Source organism: Pithys albifrons, chromosome 13 (genome assembly GCF_047495875.1).
Source record: "Pithys albifrons albifrons isolate INPA30051 chromosome 13, PitAlb_v1, whole genome shotgun sequence".
In the NCBI taxonomy this organism is placed as follows: domain Eukaryota; kingdom Metazoa; phylum Chordata; class Aves; order Passeriformes; family Thamnophilidae; genus Pithys; species Pithys albifrons.
In genome coordinates, this window is record NC_092470.1 from 5,729,473 (window position 1) to 5,745,185 (window position 15,713).

Here is a 15,713-nt window from a genome sequence, read left to right on the forward strand (position 1 = left end):
GGAAAGGACACAGGTGGAGTTACTTAACACACATTTTGTCTGTTCTTTTTGCCCTCCCAGCAGCCTGGAGATGCAGAACAATGACAGCTATTAATTACTCTCAGATTCTCTCTACCCAGCATTAGTTCATTGATAAGGAGTTATCTGAGAGATCTGACAGCCCTAAGTCCTGGTGAAAGGAAGCTCAGGTACAGTGTCTCGCTCAGCTGTGAGAAGTCAGTACAAACTTGGGAATTAACTCATGCTTTGGAAGAGGAAACAGTTCCCAGAATCCCAGAATGGTTTGGGTTGGAGGGACCTTAAAGATCATCCCATCCCACACCCTGCCATGGGCAGGGACACCTTCCACCAGCTCAGGTTGCTCCAAGTCCCATCCACCCTGGCCTTGGACACTTCCAGGGATGGGGCAGCCACAGTTTCTCTGGGCAACCTGTGCCAGGGCCTGCCCACCCTCACAAGGAAGTGCCACTTTCAGCTTCCCTGAAGTTGGTTTATGCTCAAGCTGGAGCCCAAAACAAAGTCCTGTTTTAAGTTCACAGCTTTAGGAAATTCAGGGGGAGTTTTCAGGCAGTTAAAGTAGCTACTTACAGAATTAAAACAGGACAGAGGTTATTTCTACACTTAAATTTAGGCTGACAAGTGGTGGTATGAACCAGCTCTGTTCTCTGATAAGGACAATAAAGTCCTCCAGGTAAACCCCAAACTGGTGTGTTTTACTTTTCAGATTTTCTGGCTAAGTCTTCCCTGCATGGTAAGTTTATTCCATGTGTGAGAAATGGAGCAGGTCCTTAGGGATGCCAAAGAAAGAGGCCTGCATTACACAACCTCTCTCCTGGTTCAGAACAAGAGTGACAGGAGATCACCACGAGGAGCAACATCTCTGGCACACTCCTTAGCAGACAAGGGCGGGGTCAGGCTGGGAATGGCGGCTCAGGAGATGCTCCTACCCAGCCCCAGCTGTGCAGCCCTCAGGGTAAGGCTCACAGAACCTCCTGAGAACTCTCAGTCCTGTGGCCCATACTAAATGCAGCAATTTCTGCAAGGCAGGGCCTGGCTGGGCAGCTTGGGAGCAATCCAGCTGCAGTTACTGTTGTAGGAGAAATATAAAATGCCTCAGAAAATTGTCCATCCTTTCCCTTCTCTCCAACAGCCTGTCTGTGCAGGTCAGCTCCTGGGCTCTTCCAAAGGAAGGCAAGAGGTCTGGTTGCTGGAACCACCTCCTTCCCAGAGCAAGATTTCAATCCCATGCTAATGGAATCTTCCCCATCGTGCCTCAGACAGGGAGACTTTCCTGGCTTCCCACATCCCTGCAAAAGCAGGAGAGTGTAATGCACCACAGAGAGCACCTTCCTTAACTCAGAATCTGGGAAAGTTGTCACCAAATCCTGACCTCACTGCTGTGTAAGCAAGTCGATCCCTTCCTGGACATGGGGGAAGAGAGATTTCTCTTCCCTGCTCCCACAGCCCCACTGGAAGGAGAAGCAGAGCAGCCTCACCTGAGGGAAGCTGCATGGTTTTCCCATACCCTGCAGCAGAGGACATGGCCTGCCCCAGGGCCTGGTTGGAGCCCAGAGGCTGCTGCGTGCTGGAGGATTTCCCTGACCCAGCAGGTCTCTGCTTGGATTTGGACTCTTTAGAAGGCTTAGTCCAGACCAGGCTCTCCCCAACCTGCAGGGCAGCTCCCATCTTCTGGGCCACCTCCACCATCTGCTCGAGAAGCACAGAGAGAAGAGCAGTGTAAGCAGCAACTCTTCATACAACAACAAAGTCAACATCTCCACAAAAAACCCTGCAAAATGAGAGCTGTGCAGAGCTGGCTCAGTGCTCGGGGGAAACATCTCCACTAATTCATTCCCTTAATTAAGAGGGAATCTTGTCTTGCTGTGTATTGATTGAAGAACTGGGCTTCAAAGAGCAGGAACGAAGCGAGCAGCTCTCAGCAGGTGCCTGCTCTGCTCAGAAAAGCTCATAAGCACAATTTCTTCCTAATAACTGGACTCCAGGTCCAATCTCCTCCTCCCCTGTTGCCAGCACTGGTATGGCTCTCCAGCCCTGCCACAGGGGAGGACGTACCTCAGGGTCAAAGTCAGGGGTGCTGCCCTCTCTGGCCGCATTCACCCTCCTCTCCATCTCCCGGTACTGGCTCAGGGCCCCCTCCTTGTCGCCCTGGTTGTAGAGCAGGACAGCGTAGTTCAGGTTGATCAGGGGGTTGCACCTGCAGCAGACACATGGGAGGCACCTCATTCCCCACGGGAACACTTATCCAGGCTGGAAGAAGGCTCAGGTGAGCTCCAGCAGCAGAGCTGGACACACCTCAGTGCCCAGCACTGGCAGAGCAGGGGCTGCAGAGCCAGAGCCCTTTGGCAACAAGGTCAAGTCCCTCATGTTTGGTGACACACCCGGGTCTGGGCTCAGCAAAGCCCCCCCATGTCAGTGACATTATAAATCCCTCCCCCAACAGCCTCCCTCTCTGGACAGCCAGTTCCATGCCCTTGGGGACCACCCCAGGACGGTCTCAGCTCTCCCAGCCCCTTGGTCCTGGGATCAGCCGAGCAGCAACAGGGGCTTTCACCACACTGTGAAAGCTGATCTTTCCCTGACTTCCCTCAGACTCTCCCAGCATTCCCAGTATGTAGGAGAACAGCTTGGCACAGGAGAGGCAGTGGAACAGCCTCCTGCTTTATTGGTTTCATCTTACAATCTAACATGCTGCAGAACTGGCTGTTTTCATTTCAATTCCAGACCATGCTGTTTACATTTCCACTCCTCACCTCTTCTCTCTCCTTCCCCCAGTGAGAACACACACAACTGCAGGTACTGTTATGGAAAAGCAGTAGGTGATACCCAGTACAAAGGCCCTGAAGAGGAGACTCACCAGAGGCAACACAGGTACCTGCACACTCCTGCCTCCCTTCCTGCATGAGGATTTCACAAGGCAGAACTGCTCCCTATGCTCTCATTTTCCACAGTATCCATTTTCTTCACTAGGATACATTCACCCCGACAGCCCTTCCCACCGGGCCCAGCGTGGGTGGGTGGAGGGCTCTGCCTGCCCGCAGGTCCCGGCAGGAGCCCCCGGGAGTGTCCCTGGAACGGGTCAGGAGGGATGCTCAGTGCTCTGACAGTGCATGAGCGAGGGACTGGTGCCCTCTCCTGGAGTGTGGCTGGGATAACTGGAGCCATCCACAGACTGGGGGCCAGGGCAGAGGGACAAGTGAAGGAGGGAAGGATCCTGCTGGCACTGGGCAATAAATAAAGTGTCACCTGCAGGCCCTGACTCTCCGTTCCTGGCGAGGTGACAGCACTGCAGGGAACAGGGCTGTCAGAAGAAATCTGACTGTATCTATAGGCATGGTTTCTCCTTTATCTGGGAAACTGGAATGCTGAGCCCACCACAGAATAAACCCTCATCCCTGTCTTTGCCATAACACTGAAGAGATCAGACAGTCCTGGGAACAGCCAGTTTAAAATTAATTGAACCTTGTGGAGCTAATGCGCCACCTTCCAGAGGGGAGAAGCAATGTAACAGTCAGAGAGAAATCAACAGCTCAATGACCACAGAAAGGACAGTTGTGAGCTACAAGCAGAACTAAGAACACCTTTCCTAAAGGCTTTTCCAAGATGTTTTCCATTCCAGCCCCCAGCAAGGCACTCAGGCCACTACAAAAGCATTCCTGGCGATGGAAACCAACTCCACATTCTTCAACCCTGCCAAACAGCTCTGAAGGTGCCAGCAAAGGGAGCGTGGGGGACATGGATCCAGCCACACAGTAACTGGTTAAAGCACACAGGGTGTCAGCTGAACCAGCCTCACACAGCCTGGACTTTCCTCCCAGCAGGCCCAGCAGCTGGAATTCATTTTTGCTTTGATGAGGGTTTATTTTCCTGGTCAGACTGTAGAGCTGGAGCATCCCAGGAGTGCCAAATACTTGGGCCAAGTTGAAGAGCCTAATTTCTATTCCTTTGAGCAAAGCACACAAGCCCATGACTAAGGAGTCTGAGAAATCTTTGAGGTTCTGTCCTGCCATGCTGGGCATGGAAGGGTGATTGGGAATAGCGTCCTGGAATGGTTTGGATTGAAAGAATCTTAAAAACCATCCAGTCCCACCCCCTGCCATGGGCAGGGACACCTTCCACTATCCCAGGCTGCTACAAGCCCCATCCAGCCTGGCCTTGGACACTCCCAGGGATGGGGCAGCCACAGCTTTGATTTGCTGCCTGAAATGATGAAACACCATGAGGTTCAGCTTAAAATTTCTGAAACCAAATGCTCTGATTGTAAGACCTAGACTGCAAACATAGATGCTGTTAAGAAAAAGAAGGAGCAAGGACTACTCTGCTGCCCTTTTATTTGCTTTATACAAACTTCCTGCCCATATTCTGCAGCTAAAATCTTCCCTCTGCCCAGTTCTGCACAGGCTTTATCCCAGGCATTTCCCTGCTCTGCCCAGCACTCAAACTTTGGGTTACAAAATATGTTTTCTTCTACTGAATCTGCTCCACTGTGTATAAATATTAACTGAAAGGAGGGCTGGAATCCAAAGTCATCCTCACTGACTCACTAACCAAACAGCAAAACAAAAGCCAGCTTTGCGTTGGTCTGAAATAAAATCCCTTTTCATTTTTCAGAGCTGACTTGATTAAAAAAAAAAGTCATTTCAAAATGTTTCCCTACTGCAAACCATGTAGGGTCAAAGCAGAGCGAGGGGCAAAGGGAACCAGGTGCAGGGAGGCAAAGCCACACAGGGGACAGCTCTGGTGACACTCACCTGTCCAGGGCCACAGCTTGCTCATAGGAACACTTGGCATTCTCGATGTCTTCCAGGTTGGTCAGAGCCACTGCACCAAAGCAAAACACACACAGGAGTTGCTGTTTCACAAGGAGTTCATTTTTAGGACAATGCTGAATGTCATTCAGTCATAAAACAGGTGCCAGCAGGGCTGTCTGGACTGCTGTCAGGATCAACCCTGCTGCTCACAGAATTAGGAATGCCTGGGCTGGGAGCACCTTAAAGCCCATCCAGTCCCACCCTCTGCCATGGGCAGGGACACCTCCCACTAGCCCAGGTTGCTCCAAGTCCTGTCCAACCCTGGACACTTGGAGCAACCAAAGCTTCTCTGGGCAACCTGTGCTGGTGCCTCACTCCCCTCTGAGTAAATAATTTCTTCCTAATCTCTAATCCAAACCTGCTCTTGATGTCACTTCTGACATGTCTGTCTCATTTCATCCCAAAAAATATCCAGTGCTGGAAACCCACATCCACTCCTTAGGCAACCCAACCCCAAACTCATACAACACATAAAGTCTTTTCCAACATTTAATCTGGATCTGACTGCAATTCAACCTTCTATTCACCCCAGAGAGAACAGACTGGGGAAGAGCTTCTCACTGAAGCCTGTATGTACTATTTCTTCACTTCAGCCCACACTTTGTGTCCCTGTGCTGTTGCATCCCCCCAGCTGTGTCCCTGTTGGAGCAGGACCATCACACACCTGCCAGAAGCATGTAGAGCTCCCCCATCCTGGGCTGGAAGCTGATGGCAGCACTCAGGAAGTGGAAGGCCGAGGCGTATTGCTGCATGGTGAGGTGCACCAGCCCCAGATTGTACAGGATCTTCCAGTCAAAGGGAGCCAGGTAGTTTGCCCTCTTCAGGCAACTGATAGCCTGCAAAAACAGGGACAAACAGCTGTAACAGCCTGCCCAGAGCACACCTCCTGCCTGTGCATCTCGTGCTGGCACGGAGCTTGGTGGGGATGGGAGAACAATGGGAACACGAGCCTTACAGCCACGTATTTCTTCTTGCCGAAGAAGCACATGCCGATGTTGTTCCACAGGGGGGGGCTCTCGGGCACGGCGCTGGCCACCACCTTGTACTTGGACAGCGCAACGTCGAAGTCACCGTGGGCCTGCATCATGCTGCCAGCGGCCAGAGTGGCCTGGGGACAGCGGGGACTGCTCAGGGACACGCCGGCCCACACACAGCAGGGACACAGCTGGGCTGGGTTATCCAACTAAAAACATCTCATGGGATGCTATTTAACTTTTTCAGGTGTTTTCTTGTAAGGGCTGCCCAGAGCAGTGGTGGGGAGGAGATGGGGACTTGAATCTCCTATCACAGAGCAGACCAAGGTGAAGAAGGGACATGTCTGTTCCTTCCTGCACTATCTTAACTGTCTCAGAAATGAGTTTGCTCAAAGAAGCTGGAACACATCCCTGGAAGTGTCCAAGGCCAGGTTGGATGGGGCTTGGGCCAACCTGGGATAGTGGAAGGTGTCCCTGCCCATGGCAGGGAGTGAAACTCACTGATCCTTAAGGTCCCCTCCAACCCCAACCAATCTGGGATTCTACCAGTATCACAGTATGATCATATTTTACTGCATTTTTGGGGAGACAGAAGTATCTCTTTGAGTCTGAGTCTCTGAGAAGATCTATGCACTAATGGATTCTTTTCACCACCAAGCACAGATAGAAATAGTTCTGGTACAAGTTAAATGGGGAGTAAAACATACTCGAGCAACACATACACAAAGCTCTCCCAGTTCTCACTGACTGGCTGATACTGCAAATTAGTGGGAAAAAAAGGAAGTGAGTACAACACACTATATTTAAACCACACCAGTTAACTCCTTCATAAGATTTCACAGTGACAAGTAACATTTGTAAGCATAAAGGTGTTTTCACAGTAACTCATGTTTGTCAGCCACACATTTCAATGCTCTGCACTGTCAATAGTGAGAAAGGGAGAGAAATGAAGGAACACCCCTAAAAAGGGAAGCAGTTCCACAATCAGGAATGAAGCCTATATGCCAAGCTCAGCTTTCCAGGCCAGAGCCAAGGGAATATATAAAACAGCTGGAAGCACAGACAGGATTACCAGCAGATGGGAGAATAATACAATGCAGTATCACTGGGATCTGTGCTCTGTGCTAAGGAGTCACAGGACCCAGCACAGATCCTGGGATTTTGGGAACAATGCCTAGAAGACTCTCCTTCCAAAGGAAATTCCACCTGGATTTGGTGCAACTTCAGACTAAAAAGCAAAGGGATCAATCTAACATCCCATCTTCTGCCTCCTCCCCTTTCTCCACCTCCACACACCCAGCTCCCACCCAGGGAAACGTCCCAGAAATGTATTTCAGACAAAGCTTTCTGGACATGACCCCTTCCAGCCTCTCCAGGCCCTGGACAGAGATGGGAGATCTGATGCTGGAATTGGCTTTAGGAGGTGTCCCATCATCATTCCCACTCCCCACAGTACCTTGTAGTTGCCTGGGTCATACGTAAGCGCATTTCCAAGGTGTTCAAAAGCCTTCTGGTAATCCCCTGTCTGGGAAAAGAAGTAAATATGCATCAGGAATTCAGGAATAAGGGGGTTAAGAAGGAGAACAGGTGCTTTGTGAGCACTAGAGTTTCTGGTTTGCTTACATATTCACAAAAGGGAATTCTACAGTGCTCCCATGACACACACACGTTTCTGTTTGACCACAGAGCAGATCCTAAGAATTCATTTGTGCTCTCACTTTTCCATACCAGAGTGAGCTCTGGGTTGATAGTTCTCTGCTCCTTTATCCCAGAAAAGAGGCTATGGATTGTTACTCTGCACCTCCTCAGTTCCCTCACCACAACTTCCTCACACCCCAGGGCTCTTCTGTCCAGGTGAGAAAGATTTCCCTTGTCTTCCCACTGACTGCAGGTGTTGGTGGGCCTGACTGTGGCCATAAATGAGCACATGACAGGTGAGAGTCACTGAAATCCCATGGACTGGAGACAGGTGAGCTCTCAGGTCCCTTTCAAATTAAACCATCCTTTGTTTGTGAAAACAAACCACCTGAGAAATCTGTGTTTTCAACTGATTTCACTTAAAGTTCATCCAGTTCCACCCTCTGCCATGGCAGGGACACCTTCCACCAGCCCAGGTTTCTCCAAGCCCTGTCCAACCTGGCCTTGGACACTTCCAGGGATGAGGCAGCCACAGCTTCTCTGCCCAACCTGTGCCAGGGCCTGCCCACTCTCACAGGGGAGAATTTCCTCCCAATATCCCATCTAACCCTGCCCATGGGAAGCCATTCCCTTTGTCCTGCCCCTCCATCCCTTGTCCAAAGTCCCTCTCCAGCTCTCCTGGAGCCCCTTCAGGCTCTGGAAGGGGCTCTCAGGTCTCCCTGGAGCCTTCTCCTCTCCAGCTGAACCCTCCCAGCTCTCCCAGCCTGGCACCAGAGCAGAGAGGCTCCAGCCCTGGAGCAGCTCCGGGGCCTCCTCTTCCTCCACTACTGCCTGTTCCTCTTTGCTTGTTCACTCCTTGGGAAGGTTACCTGTGGAACAATCCACCAGCCCTTCCCATCCATCTCCCAGACCCAGGGATAAGCACCCCTTTGTTATTTAAATCAATTCCCATTTTCCTCTGTGGTGCATTAACACTCACAATTTCATGGCTGCTTTTGTGGGATAACTTGCACAACTCCTGCTCCAGAAACAAGGTAATGACTAGTCATGTTTTGTTATACTTGGAGGATTTATAACAGAATTAGGGCAGTTGCCAAACAGAATTCCTGCTCTGGCTCTGGTCCAGGGAATCAACTTGCTTTTAACAGCAACAAGAAGATACAGAAAAGCAAGTTCTGTCCTGTTAAATTCAGTCTTTAGAGAAACAAGTGCAAGCCATGGAGAGGTGGATAGAAATGATTTTGAAAATAATTAAGCTCGTGATATTTAACAGCCTTCAGTACCTGCAGGTACAGCAAGCCCAGGGCTGTGAGGAGGTCTGTGTTTTCTGGAGAAAACCTGGAACACAAAAGCCAGAAGGGTTATGTGGGTTTGCTTATCAGCCCTTCCAGAACAAGGTAAAAACAAACATGGAATAATGATGCCACATTACTCTTTTACCACTCCAGGAAATTCATGTCACTGTTATTAGTACACACAAATATTAGAACAATTGCCACCATGGGGACTTCCTTTGAAAAACACACCACCTCGGCTTCCCAAAGGTCCTCTGGATACCAGTGGGAAGGCAACGAGGCTCTGTGGGAGAGATCTGGACATGGAATAATATAACGTGGGTTTGTTAAGCTGCAAAGTGAGTCTGCATCAGTGACCTGGAAATACAAAATGAGATTTTCCATCATCTCACATAAACCACCCTGTAAATCCATCCATCCTAAGCCTCTCAGGCCACGTGGGACAGGCAGTGCTCAGCATTTCTGATGGATCCTACACAAACTCCTCATCAAACTTTCAATTCACCCTATAAAAAGATTACAAATAAACAGGATGGAAACAACAACCTAAGACAAAAAGCAGAGAGAGATACCACGTGTGGCCTCACCACAACAGAAGTCAAGACATAGGAAATATGATCTGCACTATTACACTGGCACCTCTAAGCCTCAACCAGAACAAACTGGCTGTGCCTGCTGGTACACAAACATGGAATAACACTATCCTGGAGCTGGAAACAGCAAGAAAAATACAACAGGCGGATGAGAACAAGAGAAAAAAGAGGAGTAAGGAAGAAAGGAGGGCAGGCGAGCACTGGGATAAGATAAATAAACCTGGTAAGATGCTTAGCAAGGATTAATTACATAATAAACATTCTAGATTGGTCCCAATGCCCACCCAACCCAGCCCACTGTCAGGGAGCCGAAGGCAGACACGTAAGGAAACACTGGGCAGCTCCTCCTGCAGCTCCTGACATGCTCCTGCTTTTCCTTGGTGTTGGCCTCCACTACAAAGCTACATCTTAAAGGCACTGGTAAATCAGATGCTCAGGAATGCCCTGAGTGGGTCCTGAGGAGCAGAGATGGGGTGGGATAAACTCCCTGTGCCCCAACCCACCTCTGCTCTCACACTCACAGCTTCCATCCGCAAACCACTCCACGGGGAAGCAGCATGAGAGACCCAGGCAAGGATCTGGGACAGCCAATCAGGGTTAGATTGTTCTGGCAGATAAACCTTTGGGACTGATGAAGTCAGTTTTGGATCAGTTTGCTCCCAGGCATCTCCATCCGTTTGTTATTCCACTTTCTTGGCAGCCCTTCCAGCAGCTCCCTCCTTCCCTGCCACACTGTCAGCAGGAGCAGGAGCACAGCTGAGAGCAGAGACAGCTGAAGGGCTTGGAAGTGCCAGCTTTGCTCAGAGACTCTATAATTACCATTAGCTTTTTAATCATGGCCTCAATTCAGATCTGGGACACCAATCAATTTTCTCCTGGCATAGGATAGGAATGGGCAGATGGAAAAAGGAGTATTTCTTACTCTACAGCTTTCTTATAGATTTCAATGGCTTTATCCACCTCCCCCTCCAAGAGGTGGATTTTCCCCAGCATCATGTAAGTCAGGTCGTGTCTGTTGAGCTCCAGGGCATTGTTGAGCTGGTCTCGTGCCTAAAGACACAAGCAGAGAGAACAACAAAAAATGGTGAGTGATTACAGAGCCCCCACTGAAGCAGCAGCCCAAGAGCAACCCTCCAAGCCAGGGAAGGAGAAGAGCCAACAAACACCCCCTGAGCCCAGAGAACACGAAACCCAGCCCAGCTAATTGGACCAAGCTCTGCAGCAGCAGCCACGGGCGTTTAGGGGCAGGAAAAGGCAACACAACATGCTTCAAACCAAGCAGGAGGCAATGGCCTCCCAAGAAGGAGAGAAGCAGGGACCTGTTCCTGGATTTGAGTTTGTTTGGTTTGAGGGAAGCTCCAGATCTGTCAGGTGAACAGGTACTTTACAGCCTATTCTTCCCTAAAATGCTTGTTCCAGCAGTGAGCGTGGACTGCCAAGTGAAAATCCCAGAGATGTGAGCAGGTCCCCGTTTGGAAGGTGTCAGTGCAGACAACAAACCCCAAGTGTGAACCTGCACTCCAGAGCTTTCTGTTCCACAGGGATGCCTCAAACAGGGAATGCAGCTGGGGATTGGTGCACGGGCCACAGCACCCACCAGGAAGAGCAGCAGGGCCCAACTGGAAACAAAAATGTTCTGAGTGCTGGTTTTTCCCTTACAAACTGGATCAGAGGCAACCCAGGGCTCACCCCCAGCACCCAGGGGATGCTTAAGTGAGGAGCTGGGAATGGTGTGCTCAGACCTGGGACTAAAGCTCCATTTCAGCTTCCAAGAAGTCCTTTTTCAGCTCCAACGCTGAGAGTTAGTGCTGCCCACACTACAGCCATGCCCTTCTGTGACTTCTGCTCCAGGCTTGAGGAAAAAGGAGCTTCAGACACAGGAGAAGAACCTTTCCATGGAGAAAAAGGTGCCTGCTGCACCCCCAGCAAAGCAAGCCCCAAACTTCCCTCTGGATCCTGTCAGACCCAAGGGGCCGCAGGTTTCCTTCCAGAACTCTCCACATGAGGTGCAGCACTTTGTGCTGGAGGAACAGCTGGGACTTTACCATCACATTTCCTGCTTCAGGAGGATGGATCTGGATTGCTGCTCCTACAAAGCCAGCACTGTTCAAGGGTCTGGCTTTAAAAGGCTCAGAGTCAGAAGCAGCTCTTGTTTGAGCACAGCTGGTTTTCTGTCCAGTTTAAGGTTTCTCAAACATTCTGTTTAAAACCAGAAATGCTCCCTGAAAAATCTTAAATTTCAGAAAAAGCCTCCTGTTCTGCCATAGGCTCCCTTTATCCGACCTCCCTGACCTGCAGCTGACTCAAAGTAGCTCAACACAAGTGGAAACAGAGACAGCTCACAAACCTTTGCTCCCAAAAACAAACACTGAAGTCAAACCCTCTCGCTGGCTCTGGCTGCAAAGGACCCGCTCCAAGATACCAAAGAGAGGGAAAATTTTGGGATGCTTCCTGCTCCCCATTGGCATTACCTTGTTGAAGTGTTTCAGGTACATGTAGCACACCCCCAGATTGTGGCTGATCTCCTGGATGGAAAAAAGCCAAACCCAAATCAGCGTAAGGTCTGAAACAGAGAATCTCAGGCAGTAACAGTCAGCACTGCCCACACCCTTCTGGCTTTGTAGAGCAAGTAAACCTACAAATTCAAGTTACTTCAGGCACCGACAGAGCTTAAGTGGGATTGTACATGAAGGATTACAGGCCACGGAGACAAAAACCATAGAAATGACAAATGTCTCTTCAGAGAACAAGGAGCACAGGCTGGTTCCTTCCCCATGATGTCACTCTCCCAGACTGGGGACGCTGCCTCTTGGTGGCTCCCAGTCTGGCTGTACATCACCAGGATATGCACCATGTCTAGCCCAGCTGGGCTAAACTGGAAGACAGGCCTTAATTTTCCAAATCAGAAGTCAAGCTCAGAAGGGCTGATATTCCTCTGGCTTCCTAAACACAGGGTAGGATGATCACTTAGGGATCCTAAATACTCTGGTAGGAACCATCTCCTACACACTCTGGTAGGATCCTAAATACTCTGTAGGAACCATCCATGCCTCTAATTCCTCACCCATAGTTTAACACACAAGTACCTGCCACCTTCCCCATCCCAGCACATCTTGGTGAGCTGAAAAACAAGGTCCCCACTCCTTGTTTCTATTCTGGTGACATTTCACTGCTTCCCCAGCTTAAACAGCCTTGACCTTTCAGAGGAAACTCTCTCATTTCCCCATTAAGCCCCCTGGAATGGCATTTTCCTCCATGCAGCCTCTCCAGCTGTGTAAGCCAGTACTGAGCAGTGACTCCTGGGTGCTGCAGAACAAGGGAAGAGCACAGCCTGGCTCTGCTTCCAGAGCTGAGCCAGGAATGGGAAATAACTCATCAAAATCCCCACTGACATCTGCCTGCTGGGTTGCAAATAGGGTTACAGGATGCCAAGGAGCTCAGTTAGCAAAGGGAATGCAGGTGGGAAAAAGACCCAGGGCAGAAAAGGTTTCTGAGTTGTCTGGCACAGGATAAGTTGAATAAAACCAAAGATATCCTTGGATCCTGAATTTTATATGTACTGAGAAACAAATGAATGAGCTCACATACTGCAAGCCTATCCCAGAAACGCTCCTACAGGCAAAACAGTCCTCTGCAGAAGGCTACCAGTCCTCTCAGTGCCACAGCTTTCCCTCTGCAATGCTCTTCCTTCTATGTCTCTTTATACAGAAGGGATAATCTAAACATTGCTGCTGTATTTTCAATGGTGTTTTGCATCAGAAAAGCTTCCTCAATTACTCAAGTGAGTTTTAATAACTGAGGGTTTCCAAACACTTCCCACACTTCCCTCAAATTGCAGACATGGTTGTGTTAAAGTTGATCCTTTGCAAAGCTCGTGTTGCTCGACTCTCTGTGCCCCAAGACACAGTGTGGGGTTTTGCAGGTGGAATGGTGCCCGGGTCCTGTGAGCCCAGCCAGGCTCAGGGCACAGGCAGTGAGAGCTCACCCTGCCCTGGGACCAGCCTGCAGCTCCTCCAACAACCTGCAGCTCCCTGGACACTCACCCAGTCCTTCTCATCGAGCTTTGCTGCTTCGTTGTACACTTCAATGGCTGCCTTGTGCTTCCCCAGGAGAAACCTGCAAAAGGATTTCAATTGTTTTGTTTTTCTTGCTTTCAGACCCTGCTGTGCCACCACTCTCACCTTTGCCAGTGAGAAATGATGCTATTTGCTGGTTCTCCAGAGAGCTGCATGAGAAGTTTAAAATCTCAGCAATCTCGGCACTCCCTCTTAGGGCCAAGTTCATCCATCCTGACATTACTGGAGATGCAAGGAATGAATTCCCTTTGTCTCTGCAGCCTGCCTTTGTCTCCAAGGAAAGAGACAGGTGGACTAACAGAACATTCAGAGACAGAAGGGGGTCTGTAGGGCAAGTTTGCCCAGCTCAGGTGAGCAACTGTGTCTGTGAACTAGAAATCAGTGTCACCTCTCTGCTTAAAACCCAAAGAAAAAGAAAACACAGTATCAGGCAGGCAGATTGTAACAGAGACTCTGCTCAGAGAACAACCCACGCTTCTGGGAGCCAACCCAAGTGCAGATAAGGAGGAAACATGTCTGGAATTAAGCAGCCTGGGAGAAAAACAAAACATGGAAGGTCCTGGGTGGCACATCAAAGAGAAACAGTACAACACCACTCACAGGGATCGTGCCACCTGCTTGAGGTTGTCAGCACTTCGAGGGTTCAGAATGGAACATGTCTGGAAAAGTTCAAGAGATTCTTGAATCTTGCCCTCCAAGCGAAATATCAGAGCTGTAAGACAACACAGAGCAGGCAGATGAGTCCATTATCTGCAGGAACAACGTGCCTCTGACAGCAGGGAGGGAAGGGGGTACAGGTATATTATAGCAACGCTCCTTTGGTCCTGCCCACTCCTGCAGCACTCCAGGGAGGTGTGTCTGGGGCACAACATCACACTCTGCCTGCCTGCAGAAACCTGGGGCCAGAACACGGGCTGGAAGTTCAAACCCTGGGCAATTGCTTGTACAGATGCAGGCTGGATTTCCCTCCTCCCCAAATCCTACAGTAATCCAGCAAATCTCTGCTGTCCCCACCACTTGGAACTGGAATGCCAAGTTTTGGGGGACTTTTTTGGGGGCTAGAGAGGGCAGGGCAGGAAGAGAAATTCCATCCTTAGAGCCAACAGTGAGACAAAATCACCTGAGGAGGGGAGCTCTCACTGAAAACAGGCAACTGTAGCACCACCAAACACACACTGAAGGCTGAGAGCCCACAGTCCAAGGAGGGATCAGTGACAAACACAGAGAAAACAGAAAAGCCCATCTGCCCATTTCACGTGGAAATCCCAAACTCCAAACCCAGACAGAGCAAGCAGGGGAAAAAACCCCAAATATTTCTTACTTAACAGCTGTATGTAGTTCCCTCACCTGTTGCCCTTCTCACTGTTCACTCAATCTGCAGTCAGGGGTGACAAAATGAACTTGGGACGTACCTTGGACATAGACAGCGTATTCACAGAGCCCTTGGGACTCCTGGAGCTGCTCCTTGATGACTGCCTGGAAGGACCAGAGTTGTAAATTTGCATCATTTCAACAGAGATCTGATTTCACTCACAGAAACCACAACTCCACCTGTGATAAGGGCCCTGGACTGTGACTGGGCCAGGGGAGAGCACTGTGCCAGGAATACTGGGGCCCTTTCAGTGTTCCTCTCTTCATTCCTATTCCCAAGGATAATTAGGTACTACCTGGGGAAAATGCCACGAGGCATCTCTGGATGAGGCATCTCTGGATAAGGCATCTGCTGATAAGGGTATCTACTCCAGGCCATTTGTGAAGAAATAAATTGAATTGGAGCAACTGCAGCTGAGTCAATGAAAGCCAAATGTAGAAATGAGGAGGGCATGGGGAAAAAAGCCTGATGGCAATGTAAATTCCTGCTGGCTGCACCCATGCAGCTGCCAGTCTGGGCTGAGGGTGCAGTTTGGACATACTCCACAGTCACATGTGACCTGGAATTATAAAACTGGTGAAAAACAGTGACCTTTGGGAGAAGGAACACTCTGGGTAGGAACCAAGGGCATCATTTCTGCTGAGACTCCACTTTTGAGCTGAAGTGGAGGAGACAGAGGCAGGTAAGAATAACGTGGTGCTCATCTGGCACTCCAGACGTGTCTGGTCAGTACCAGCATCCCCAGGCTCTGAGAGGAGTGTGAGTGAAAGACCTGAAAACTGAACATCAAACACAGCACATGGAAGGAAAACTGTTACTGAGAAAGTTATTACTGAGAGGATATTAACTGAGAAGTTATTACTGAGAGGAAGGAAAGTTATTACTGAGAATCCTGACTCGGAAGAAGAGTGGAAGCAAAAGGAAGAGCAAGGCTGG

At 49.8% G+C, this 15,713-nt stretch overlaps 1 protein-coding gene across 2 annotated transcripts in view; it reads right to left on the minus strand.

Moving 5' to 3' along the window:
* BBS4 (Bardet-Biedl syndrome 4) overlaps positions 1 to 15,713 on the minus strand; it is a 37,411-nt gene that overhangs the window by 2,567 nt on the left and 19,131 nt on the right. For both annotated transcript variants that reach the window (XM_071568873.1, XM_071568872.1), the window contains exons 4-15: positions 14,818 to 14,881; positions 14,006 to 14,117; positions 13,373 to 13,445; positions 11,801 to 11,854; positions 10,252 to 10,379; positions 8,725 to 8,779; positions 7,260 to 7,328; positions 5,785 to 5,937; positions 5,494 to 5,665; positions 4,770 to 4,839; positions 2,074 to 2,215; positions 1,497 to 1,707 (exon numbers count right to left, since the gene is read on the minus strand). In XM_071568873.1, coding sequence (XP_071424974.1) covers positions 1,497 to 1,707; positions 2,074 to 2,215; positions 4,770 to 4,839; positions 5,494 to 5,665; positions 5,785 to 5,937; positions 7,260 to 7,328; positions 8,725 to 8,779; positions 10,252 to 10,379; positions 11,801 to 11,854; positions 13,373 to 13,445; positions 14,006 to 14,117; positions 14,818 to 14,881 — 1,303 coding nt within the window. The remainder of the gene's footprint in view (positions 1 to 1,496; positions 1,708 to 2,073; positions 2,216 to 4,769; positions 4,840 to 5,493; positions 5,666 to 5,784; positions 5,938 to 7,259; positions 7,329 to 8,724; positions 8,780 to 10,251; positions 10,380 to 11,800; positions 11,855 to 13,372; positions 13,446 to 14,005; positions 14,118 to 14,817; positions 14,882 to 15,713) is intronic.